This window comes from Hyla sarda, chromosome 10, assembly GCF_029499605.1.
Source record: "Hyla sarda isolate aHylSar1 chromosome 10, aHylSar1.hap1, whole genome shotgun sequence".
NCBI classification, from domain to species: domain Eukaryota; kingdom Metazoa; phylum Chordata; class Amphibia; order Anura; family Hylidae; genus Hyla; species Hyla sarda.
The window spans coordinates 129,430,778-129,444,005 of NC_079198.1; the positions used below are offsets into that span (position 1 = coordinate 129,430,778).

General features: G+C 41.7%; 1 protein-coding gene across 8 annotated transcripts in view; it reads left to right on the forward strand.

The window, feature by feature from the left end:
- The window catches only part of MTOR (mechanistic target of rapamycin kinase), a 227,177-nt gene that overhangs the window by 78,448 nt on the left and 135,501 nt on the right, over positions 1–13,228 (forward strand). For all 8 annotated transcript variants that reach the window (XM_056543129.1, XM_056543135.1, XM_056543134.1 and 5 more), the window contains 6 exons: positions 57–219; positions 1,266–1,358; positions 5,715–5,864; positions 5,952–6,094; positions 7,882–8,044; positions 11,096–11,241. In XM_056543129.1, the coding sequence (XP_056399104.1) occupies positions 57–219; positions 1,266–1,358; positions 5,715–5,864; positions 5,952–6,094; positions 7,882–8,044; positions 11,096–11,241 (858 nt within the window). The remainder of the gene's footprint in view (positions 1–56; positions 220–1,265; positions 1,359–5,714; positions 5,865–5,951; positions 6,095–7,881; positions 8,045–11,095; positions 11,242–13,228) is intronic.

The following is a 13,228-nucleotide window of genomic DNA, read 5'->3' on the forward strand; positions in this document are numbered from 1 at the left end:
ATATTAGATAATCCTGTTATGCAGTTTATTTACAATGTTTATTTTTCCCTACCTAGGGTGGCTCTAGAGACAGTGGATCGACTGACAGAATCTCTGGATTTCACCGATTATGCCTCCCGAATCATCCACCCTATAGTCCGTACGCTAGACGCCAGCCCTGAGCTCAGACAGACCGCCATGGATACACTTTCCTCATTGGTTTTTCAGCTGGGGAAGAAGGTACAGTGATGTCCTGTGTACCGCTTCCGAAATAAAAGAGGTTATCCAGGATAGGAAATTCAGAGCTCTATCTTTTCCAAAACCAGCGCCACGCCTGTCCTTAGGTTGTGTGTGGTATTGCAGCTCCATTTCATTAAAGGAGATATATCATGCAGAAGAACTTATCCTCTATCCTAAGGATAGGGGATAAGTTTTAGATTGGGGGGTGGTCCCAACACTCTGGTCCCTCCATGTATCTCTATGGGAGAGACATTCGGCTATCTTCTGTTTTCCCATAGACATGCATGTAGGTGGCTTGTCGGACACCGCTTCGTGTGGGGGTCGTGACTCTCCATTCCCGGAGAAAGTATGGGCCCCGTACAGTAGATCGCCGGGGGGGTCCCAGCGGTTGGTCCCCCCACAATCTAAAACATATCCCCTATCCTTTGAAGGACAACCTTGAGGACAGGTGTGGTGCTGTTTGTGGAAAAAAAGATCACTAAAGTTTTATTTTTCCTTCTATATCTGGATAACCCCCCCCCCCTTTTTTTTTTATTAAATTTTTTTAAATAGTAATAATAAAAAATATTGCAGCCTACTATTACTAAAATACCGAAATACAGTATACTCCTCTCGCCTCTCCTCCCCTTGTTCTTAACATTTTTTGCATGAAGGGTGCCTCCAGCTGTTGCAGAACTACAACTTCCAGCATGCCCGCACAGTCAAAAGCTGTCAGGGCATGTGGGAAGCTGTAGTTTGGCAACAGCGGTAGACACCCTGGTTGGGAAACATCACTTTTCAAAAACACAACTGGGCGAAGTTTGATCCATAGTGGGCGTGACATCATGTGTTCGCCAAATATATTTCAATTTACACCCGTAAACCTGAATAAATTGTATCTTTATTAAAATGTATTATTTTTTGGGCATAATCTGACTTTTTTTTTTATTTACAGAGAGATTATTGCCGCTTGTTTTTTTTTTTTTTAACTCCTTAATGAGTCCTTAATTATGTTGCGTGTTAATGGAATAACAGTATAATGAAGAATTCCTTCTATCTCCTCTCAGTACCAGATATTTATACCAATGGTGAACAAAGTACTACTAAGGCACAGGATTTTACACCAGCGATACGAGGTTCTGACCTGCAGGATCTTAAAGGTAATGACATGAGAACTTTTTGTTTATATACACAGTATAAGGCTCCAAGATTACAAATAGAGCTTTATATATATATATATATATATATATATATATATATATCAGATGGGTCGAAACTTCCCTTTTGGGGAGTAGTCTGGCTTGGCATATATCCCGTTCAGCTTTTTATATTCCTTAACAGGAGCTAAGCTGATACCAGGGAACACTACCTGAAAAGGTTGTGTAATGAGCTGCTTTGCATTTTCCCCTACCCAGAATGCTAAATGGCCTAACCTGAATCTCCGTTACACCTGAAGAGGTGTCCTCTCCCTGAGGAAAGTACTGACCCCTATATATATATATATATATATATATATATATATGTGTGTGTGTGTAACAAGTCCAGAAATCACCGCATAAGTAGGTCTTGAATCAATAAAAGCTGGTGTTTTATTCCCAAAGTAAGGTGCAACATTTCGGCAACAATGGCCTCTATCAAGCATACTTGATAGAGGCTTTATAGATAGAGGCTATTGTTGCTGAAATGTTGCACCTTACTTTGGGAATAAAACACCAGCTTTTATTGATCCAAGACCTACTTATGCGGTGATTTCTGGAATTGTTGTACTACTATCCCTGGCTGGCTGCCTGGGCAGTCACATGCACAGAGGTCGGTCCCCGGTGCGGTCTCATTATCCAGTATATATATATATATATATATATATAAATTGCACCACACCTGTCCTAAGATTGTGTATGGTATTGCAGCTCATGTCCGTTGAAGTGAATGGAGCCAAGTTGTAATACCACACACAACCTGGGGGCAAGTGTGGTGCTGTGTTTGTATTCCTGCATAACCTCTTTAAAGGGGTTATCCAGGAAAAAAACTTTTTTATTTTTTATTTTTTTATTTAAATTAACCTGCTCCAGAAAGTTAAACAGATTTGTAAATTACTTCTATTAAAAAATCTTAATCCTTTCAGTACTTAAGAGCTTCTGAAGTTAAGGTTGTTCTTTTCGGTCTAAGTGCTCTCTGATGACACGTGTCTCGGGAAATGCCCAGTTTAGAAGAAAATCCCCATAGCAAACCTCTTCTAAACTGGGCGGTTCCCGAAGAGGTTTGCTATGGGGATTTGCTTCTAAACTAGGCGGTTCCCGAGACACGTGTCATCAGAGAGCACTTAGACAGAAAAGAACAACCTTAGTTTCAGAAGCTCATAAGTACTGAAAGGATTAAGATTTTTTAATAGAAGTAATTTACAAATCTGTTTAACTTTCTGGAGCCAGTTGATATATAAAAAAAAGTTTTCCTGGATAGCCCCTTTAATGAGACTTCATTTTTGTACATTTAGGCTGCGACTTATCCAATATACACAAATGTGTTCACATTGCACATTGAAAGTAAAGGTCCCCATACACCTTAGACATTTTTTGGCTTCACATTCCGATTTGACAGCTTTCATATTTGTATGGTCAGCTTTACTCTGTGCTAAATGTTTTCCGAACAGTGTCTCTCCAGCTGTTGCCAAACTACAACTCCCAGCATGCCCGGACAGCCTTTGGCTGTCCGGGCATGCTGGGAGTTGTAGTTTGGCAACAGCTGAGGACACAATGTTTGAATATCACCGCTGATGGCTAATGCTCAGTAGGGCAAATACATTTAGGACATTTCTGATAGTGCCAGGCCTCATAGGGACGCACCTGATGTACAGTGGGCATCGGTACCGCCCCTCAGTTAATACATTTCCAGGAGGAATAACTAGAGCAGCGACACAATGCAGATCGACACTATTGCCCTGATTTACTAAGAGTGTTGTGTAGGTTTTTTTGTGGGGTTTAATTCCCTACAATTTATTTTCCACGGTATTTACTAAGGTTTCCCTACATTTTCCACTTTCCCTACATTTTGCTTTTTTCACACCTGTTCTGATCTGTGGGGTTTTCCTCAGCTCAAATCCACCACATTTTATGTGGAAACCTTAGTAAATATGTTGGGTTTTTGTGAAAATGTCGAACACTCCCCTTTTCGATGACCACACCCCTTTTCCCTACTTGCTACGCCCCCTTTTCCGTTTAGCCACGCCCAGGTTTTCTTAGTAAAATGGAGAGTTAGTTGGGTTTTTTTAAATTCTGGCGCAGACAGAGTTTCTGGCGCTCAACCCGACAAAACATGTCGGGTTTGCAATAGTAAATGAGGGCCAATAAGCCAGTGTTTCCCGAACAATGTCCCTCCAGCTGTTGCAAAGCTAGAACTCCCAGCATGAGATATATATATATATATATATAATATTAGATATATATATATATTATTATTATTATTTTTTTTTTTTTTTTTATTCTTATTTTTAATTTATTTTTTTATTTTCATTTTTTACTATTTTCATCATTTGATTCTTATATATATTTCATTTTTTTCATAATAATTTTATTTTTCAATTAATTCAATTTTTATTTTTTTATTATTTCTTTTCTTTTCTGCTGTTGCCAACAGCAACGGAGTGGGTCCCGGGTGGACGCAGTTCCACTAGGAGCATGTGAATAGTCCTTGCTTGAGCCTAAGACATAACAGGGAAGGTGCAATTGGGAGCTGGTGAAAGTGATGACCTCAGACTATGGTTGCCACTGGATACCGTGCTCCAGCGGATCTGGATCCAGACACTTCATTGTGTCCGTGATCTGGAACTGTAATAGCACGACCCCACGATAATATGTGATCTTGACTAAATCATGCCAGACTGGACCACTCCAGATGAACACTTTATCATTTTTTATTTATTTTACCTTATTTACTTTATTTTTACACCATTTTTATGTTTCTGTAGTTAGGTTATGTGACATTATGCCATGGTGATTTGGACACTCGGTAGCCTCAGAATGAGGCTTGGAGCGCAAACAGTATGTGTAGGTCCGAGGATGAGAGTGAGGCTTGGAACGCTGCGCGCGTGCGCAGAAGTGCCGACACTCTTACCTTGTGTACTATCACCATGACTACAGGTCCTATGCGCCCGCAGACTTCCGCTACAGATCTCTGGCGCACATGCGCAGTTTGAATCTACCCACGCTTGCATTCTCCATTATTGTGGTGAGTTTTTCCCATTAGCGTTACTGCAGGTACCTTGCTTTTAATATTTTAATTCACATGTACACATCTGTTCTGAGTAATCATCAGGGCCTTATTAGGGATTACTTAATAATTTTGGGATTGCACGTATATATGATTTTGTGGAAACTTTTTGATATATTTACATTTATACTCTGTGCACTATCTGTTTAGTTTGGAGTGACATATACTTTGTTATATTATGATTTTTTACACCTTTGTATTAATTATATCTGTAATTATGTGGCCTATAAGTATGATGGCTTTATTCACTTGTGTTATGCTTGAGAAAGACCAGGAGAGCTGGTTGAAACGTCGCTGTAACTTTCACCAAAGATATGGAATAAATCTCATTTTTTTGCACTTTTCATCATTTTGTGTGCTGCGGATTTCTACTAATTAATATATATATATATATATATATATATATATATATATATATATATATAAAAAAAATTTCAGATAGCGCTCGGATCCAACACCAATCACTAGAGATGAGCGAACTTACAGTAAATTCGATTCGTCATGAACTTCTCAGCTCGGCAGTTGATGACTTTTCCTGCGTAAATTAGTTCAAGGTGCTCCGGTGGGCTGGAAAAGGTGGATACATTCCTAGGGAAGAGTCTCCTAGGACTGTATCCACCTTTTCCAGCCCATGGGAGCACCTGAAAGCTGAACTAATTTATGCAGTAAAAGGCATCAACTGCCGAGCCGAGAAGTTCGTGACGAATCGAATTTACTGTAAGTTCGCTCATCTCTACCAATCACCTTAATAGTATCTGGTGTATGTGGTGAACTACACCCAGAATGGATGAGTCCCCACAAAACACCCGAGAGCCAGAGAAACGTATAAAACAATCAACAGAACTCCGGATCCATATAACGGGGTCCGTAAGAAAGTGGAATAACAGAAGTAAAATAGAAAAACCAGCGCTCAGAGAAAACACCGCACCATCTTAGTAAAATTGTAGGATAGGATCAATATCCATAAAACACTCAGTTCACCTGGGATTTTGGATAAAAAGTGAGTGTTTTATGGATATTGATCCTATCCTACAATTTTACTAAGATTGTGTGGTGTCTTCTCTGAGCGCTGGTTTTTCTATTTTCCTTCTGTTTTCCACAGAACTCCCAGCATGTCCAGGGAGCCAAGTATTTTGCAACAGCTGGAGTCACCCTGGTTGGGAAACACTGATTCCAGCTAATTATTGCAGGGAAGACTTTCTGTTGTTGACTGTCCACAAGCTCCTAGTTTTACTTTTCGTTCTTACCCCTAGGGTTATACACTCGCAGATGAAGAAGAGGATCCACTGATTTTCCAGCATCGCAAAAAGGAAAAAGTAAACTCCGGAGAAGGCTATGCCAGTGGCCAATTGGATACCGGGCCTATGAAGAAGCTGCATGTCAGCACCACCAACCTCCAGAAGGTAAAGTAGGAACAACTCGAAAACACTCAAGTCCTGATCCAAGAAGGATGTTTTCTTTACAGCTTGTTGGGTTTCTTTTCTTGTCAGGCCTGGGGAGCGGCTCGTAGAGTGTCCAAAGACGATTGGTTGGAATGGCTGAGACGACTAAGTGTAGAGCTCCTAAAGGACTCCTCTTCTCCAGCTCTTCGTTCATGTTGGTCTTTAGCGCAGGCGTATAACCCGCTGGCCAGGTGAGTCCTCTACCACTCCCATCATTTTAGAGAAAAAGAAATACAAAAACAGAGCTTCCTATTGGGAAGTTTGTACCAGGTCAATAGCAAGGTGAGTACAGTGGTCCCTCAAGTTACAATATTAATTGGGTCCAGGGCGACCATTGTATGTTGAAACCATTGTATGTTGAGACCAGAACTCTATGGAAACCTGGTAATTGGTTCTGAAGCCCCCAAAATGTCATCCAAAAATAGGAAAAGGTGAGGATTAAAGAAAAATAAGTAGATAACTAATATAGATAAAGCAAATCCTTCCATATAAAAGTAATAACGATCTGCTGGGAGCTGTAATCACTGTCTATGTAGAGGACAGGAGCTTCTTCAGGGTCCTGTAAAGAACACAGTGTTCTAAAAAAGTAATGGAGCCGCCCTCACCTGGTGTCCAAAGGAGCAGCTAATCCTGGTACAGGTAAAGAGTACAGAACATGTAATACCTCCCTGTACTGTAGGGGGCGCTACCAGACACCAGTCAGTGCATACACTACAGTAATACATGTAAAGAGTACAGAACATGTAATACCTCCCTGTACTGTAGGGGGCGCTACCAGACACCAGTCAGTGGATACACTACAGTAATACAGGTAAAGAGTACAGAACATGTAATACCTCCCTGTACTGTAGCGGGTGCTGCCAGACACCAGTCAGTGCATGCACTTCAGTAATACAGGTAAAGAGTAGTACAGAACATGTAATACCTCCCTGTACTGTAGGGGGCGCTACCAGAATCCAGTCAGTGCATACACTTCAGTAATACAGGGAAAGAGTAGTACAGAACATGTAATACCTCACTGTACTGTAGGGGGCGCTACCAGACACCAGTCAGTGCATACACTTCAGTAATACAGGTAAAGAGTAGTACATAACATGTAATACCTCCCTGTACTGTAGGGGGCGCTACCAGACACCAGTCAGTGCATGCACTTCAGTAATACCGGGAAAGAGTAGTACAGAACATGTAATACCTCACCGTACTGTAGGGGGCGCTACCAGACATCAGTCAGTGCATACACTTCAGTAATACAGATGTTTTACCAGTAAATGCCCATTCTGATTGGTCGGTTCTTTCGGCCATTGACAGGTTTCACAGATCTGGACTGTCTGTACATTGTATGTTGAGTCTGGTTTCAAGTTACAATGGTCCAGAAAAGACCAATGTATGTAGAAACTATTGTATGTTGAGGCCATTGTAAGTTGAGGGATCACTGTATATGAATTAGAATTTCACCTTGTCAGGCTGTGTTAGGTACACGACAACCTCATAAGCCTCTAGTAGTCACGAGCCCTCGGGATCCTTGTTAGCGTTGCAGCTGTCCGGAGTAATCGAGATGTGCGGATCCCCGCTCGATATGAATGCTTCTGCCAAATGTAGCTGAAAAGTTTTCCGGGTGTTCGGGGCCAACCACGGATGGAATTAATGCCCAATGCAGACTTGGTATACTCAAAGTTCCTTTATTCGCCGTTTGAGACGTGTTTCGAGGTCTTGCACCTCTTTCTCAATTACTATGGCAACATTGTATGCCATAGTCATTGAGAAAGAGGTGCAAAACCTCGAAATGCGTCTGACACGGCGAATGAAGGAACTTTGAATATTCCAAGTCTTCACTGGGCATTCATTCCATCCACGGTTGGCGCCGAACACCCGGAAAACTTTTCAGCTACTTTTGACACAAACTCCCATTATTTTATTAGAATTCCCGGTTTGTAAGTGACAAGTGTGTTGAATGTCGCCCTCTTCTGTCCGGGTGCAGGGATCTGTTTAATGCAGCCTTCCTGTCCTGCTGGTCGGAACTCAACGAAGACCAACAGGACGAGCTGATCCGCAGTATTGAATTGGCGCTGACATCGCAGGACATCGCGGAGGTTACACAGACCCTCCTGAATCTGGCGGAGTTTATGGAGCACAGTGATAAGGTAGGCCATACCTAGAGAACTATGCCAAAAACGTTTGAAAAAAAACGTTTGTATGACCCAATCCACCAGTCAGATAGTGATAGATAATATCGCAAGGATCTTTTATTGTAGAATCAAAAACTACACGTTTCCGGGCATAGCAGCCACTTCATCAGGTGTACTGAGGCCCATGTCATGTTACAGGAATGATACAGATATATAACAATTTAAAGGGGTACTCCGCCCCCAGACATCTTATCCTCTATCCAAAGGATAGGATAGGAGATAAGATTGTCTGATCTCAGGGGTCCCGCCGCTGGGGACCCCCGTGATCTCCCTACTGCACCCGGCATTTGTTTAAAGCGTAGGGTGCAGCGACGCAGGCTCCTGACATTAAGGCCACGCCCCACTCTTGCTGTCACGGCCACGCCCTCTCAATGCAAGTCTATGGGCCGTCACGCCCCCCCTCCCATAGACTTGCATTGAGGGGGCATAACTGTGACATCACGAGCAGGGCGTGACTGTGACGTAACGAGTCTCCACCCCGCATCGCCAGTCATCTGACACAGAGCGAAGTTCACTCCGTGCACCGGATGTCTGAGGTGCCGCAGCCGAGATCCCCAGAGGCAGAACCCCCGCGGTAAGACATCTTATCCCCTATCCTTTGAATAGGGGGTAAGATGTCTAGGAGCGGAGTGCCCATTTAATAGGGTACTCCCGTGGAAACCTTTTTTTTAAATCAACTGGTGCCAGAAAGTTAAACCGATTTGTAAATCACTTCTATTAAAAAATCTTAATCCTTCCAGTACTTTTTAGGGGCTGTATACTAAAGAGAAATCCAAAAAAGAAATGCATTTCCTCTGATATCATGACCACAGTGCTCTCTGCTGACCTCTGCTGTCCATTTTATGAACTGTCCAGAGCTGGAAAAAATCCCCATAGCAAACATATGCTGCTCTGGACAGTTCCTAAAATGGACAGCAGAGGTCAGCAGGGAGCACTGTGGTCATGACATCAGAGGAAATGCATTTCTTTTTTGGATTTCTCTTTAGTATACAGCCCCTAAAAAGTACGGGAAGGATTAAGATTTTTTTTTAATAGAAGTGATTTACTAATCTGTTTAACTTTCTGGCACCAGCTGATAAAAAAAAAAAAAACATTTTAAAATTGTGGTTCAAGTTAGTGATTTAATGTCATTCTTTTTCGGGGGTCATTGCTATTTTGTATAGCACTTTTTTGCAGTGATGCAGCTTCTGGTTGTCCGGGCATGCTGGGTGATGTAGTTTTGCAACAGCTGGAGGCACACAGGTTAGGAATCACTGATCTATAAACACTGCTCTAGCAGATTAGAAGATAAACATGGCTGCTGATCCTTGTGGCCAACGCACACTTTGAGGTAGGAACATTGTAGATCCGCTGCCAGATCCTGTAATTCCATCATGTTGTCCCTGAGCTAAAATTCTGAGAATTTCTACAGTACGAATACCCTCCTGAGCCCCCCACCGAGTACACTGTGCACCCATAGACACTGCTGTTGGCAGACTTGGGGTACGTGCACCCAATAGATTTCTGTGTTGTAAAATCTTGTCACTTATCCATATTGGAAATCTGATAGCAAACGCTATGATTTCAGATGCAGATATTTATTTTAAATGGCACGAGTTTCTGGGGGCTGGACTACACCCTGACAACCAAACATGTGGTGGAATCCCATTAAAGGGGTACCCCAGTGGAAAACATTTGTTTTTTTAAATCAACTGGTGTTAAAAAGCTAAACAGGTTTGTAAATTACGTCTATTTAAAAATCTTAATCCTTCCAGTACTTATCAGCTGCTGTATACTCCACAGGAAGTTCTTTTCTTTTTGAATTTCCTTTCTGTCTGACCACAGTGCTCTCTGCTGACACCTCTGTCCATGTCAGGAACTGTCCAGAGTGCAAGCAACTCCCCATAGCAAAAATTACTTCTATTTAAAAATCTTAATCCTTCCAGTACTTATCAGCTGCTGTATACTCCGCAGGAAGTTCTTTTCTTTTTGAATTTCCTTTCTGTCTGACCACAGTGCTCTCTGCTGACACCTCTGCCCATGTCAGGAACTGTCCAGAGTGCAAGCAAATCCCCATAGCAAACCTCTCCTGCTCTGGACAGTTCCTGACATGGACAGAGGTGTCAGCAGGGAGAACTGTGGTCAGACTGGAAATAACTACACAACTTTCTCTGGTGCATACAGCAGCTGATAAGTACTGGAAGGATTAAGATTTTTTTAAAATTAGAAGTAAATAACAAATCTGTTTAACTTTCTGGCACCAGTTAAAGGGGTTATCCAGGAAAAAAAAAACTTTTTTTTATATATCATCTGGCTCCAGAAAGTTAAAAAGATTTGTAAATTACTTCTATTAAAAAAAATCTTAATCCTTTCAGTACTTATGAGCTTCTGAAGTTAAGGTTGTTCTTTTCTGTCTAAGTACTCTCTGATGACACCTGTCTCGGGAACCGCCCAGTTTAGAAGCAAATCCCCATAGCAAACCTCTTCTAAACTGGGTGTTTCCCGAGACAGGTGTCATCAGAGAGCACTTAGACAGAAAAGAACAACCTTAACTTCAGAAGCTCATAAGTACTGAAAGGATTAAGATTTTTGGATAGAAGTAATTTACAAATCTGTTTAACTTTCTGGAGCCAGTTGATATATATATAAAAAAAGTTTTTTCCTGGAATACCCCTTTAAATTCAAAACATTCGTTTTCCAATGGAGTACCCCTTTAATGTGTCTGGAGAGGAGCGGATGGATTGATAGACCACACATAATGTCATGGGCAGTATAAACGTTTCTGCTTCAGGATTTTAGGTTATTTTCTACCAGTGGTCTTCAACCTGCGGACCTCCAGATGTTGCAAAACTACAATTCCCAGCATGCCCGGACAGCCGTTGGCTGTCCGGGCCTGCTGGGAGTTGTAGTTTTGCAACATCTGGAGGTCCGCAGGTTGAAGACCACTGTTTTATACTATGACCGTCACTATAAACTCCTCTTCTTTGGTATTATGTGAACCCTCAACCCTGTCCTTGCTTCCCTTAGGGCCCCTTGCCATTGCGAGATGACAACGGAGTGGTGCTCCTGGGAGAAAGGGCGTCCAAATGCCGAGCGTACGCCAAAGCTTTACATTACAAAGAGCTGGAATTCCAGAAAGGCCCGACCCCTGCGATACTGGAGTCCCTCATCAGGTAGGAAGCCATAATGGACGCACGTTTGCTCTTGTGTGGTCCTTTTTCTTTTGACATTTGACCTCCTCACCGCAGCCGCACGATAATGGCGTCTTCACAAATTCCTCACTTTCCTACGTCCCTTTTACCAGGTGACAGCTGTCACATTTTTTGCAGCCTCCTGTGTGCCTGTGGTGGTCTCAAAGTATTGGTGCGTGAGAAAAACATGCCTCATTTATTGGCCGTTTTCAGATACTTATTTTAGTAAATATTAAAGGGGTTATCCAGGAAAAAACTTGAGATATATATATATATATATATGTATATAGATATATATAGATATGTGTATATATATATATATATATATATATATATATATATATATATATATATATCTCAACTGGCTCCAGAAAGTTAAACAGATTTGTAAATTATTTCTATAAAAAAAAATCTTAAAGGGGTTATCCAGGAAAAAAAACTTTTTTTTATATATATATCAAATGGCTCTAGAAAGTTAAACAGATTTGTAAATTACTTCTATCCAAAAATCTTAATCCTTTCAGTACTTATGAGCTTCTGAAGTTAAGCTTGTTCTTTTCTGTCTAAGTGATCTCTGATGACACGTGTCTCAGGAACCGCCCAGTTTAGAAGAGGTTTGCTATGGGGATTTGCTTCTAAACTGGGCATTTCCCGAGACAGGTGTCATCAGAGAGCACTTAGACAGAAAAGAACAACCTTAACTTCTGAAGCTCATAAGTACTGAAAGGATTAAGATTTTTTAATAGAAGTAATTTACAAATCTGTTTCTGGAGCCAGTTGATATATATATATAAAAAAAAAGTTTTTTCCTGGATAACCCCTTTAATCCTTTCAGTACTAATGAGCTGCTGAAGTTGAGTTCTTTTCTGTCTAAGTGCTCTCTGATGACACGTGTCTCGGGAACTGTCCAGAGTAGAAGCAAATCCCCATAGCAAACCTATTCTACTATGTGCAGTTCCCGAGACAAGCAGAGATGTCAGCAGAGAGCACTGTTGTCAGACAGAAAAGAACAACTCAACTTCAGCAGCTGATAAAAATTGGAAGGATTAATATTTTTTAATCGAAGTAATTTACAAATCCGTTTAACTTTCCGGAGCCAGTTGATATAAAAAAAAAGTTTTTTCCTGGAATACCCCTTTAAGTGCAAACATTGGGTATATACATATAGCGACTCTTGTCTCACAAGTCATTGTCACCAATATCTGATTGGATGGTTTTTGTTGTCATGACGACAACCCCTTGGGGATACACAAGTGACCAAGCTGGTTCTGTTTGGGTAATTGTGCCCATTCTTACAATTCCCCTATTGCAGGAGTTATAGGTTTATATGTGAAAGCCATTGTAATGAATGGACGGGGGGGTTATAAAGAGGATCCATATGAAGGGCATCCATAATAAGGAATTCCATGTGCTCTTTTAGTATAGATGTGAAGTTATTATCTTAGTGCAGCATTTTCCATCCAGGATGCCTCCAGCTGTTGCAAAACTTCAACTCCCAGCATGCCTGAACAACAGCTGGAGGTACACTGGTTGGGAAACCCTGCACCTAACGCTTTTTCCAGAAAAAAGTAAATGCACTAAGCCAGTGTTTCCCTACCAGGGTGACTTCAGCTGTTGCAAAACTACAACTCCCAACATGCCAGGACAGCCAGGAGTTGTAGTTTTGCAACAGCTGGAGGCACCCTGGTCGGGAAACACTGGTGTATATAACAGAGGGGGACAATAAGTTTAGCCCCCAAGGAGATAGTTGCCCAGCTTCTCTACTAGGGTGACTTCAGCTGTTTCAAAACTACAACTCCCAGCGTGCCCGGACAGCCTTCGTTGCAAAACTACAACTCCCAGCATGCATGCTGGAAGTTGAAGTTTTGCAACAGCTGGAGGGCCACCGTTTGAGACCACTGTGATAGATGGGACCAGCTGTTGCAAAACTACAACTCCCAGCATGCTGGTAGTTGTAGTATTGCAACAG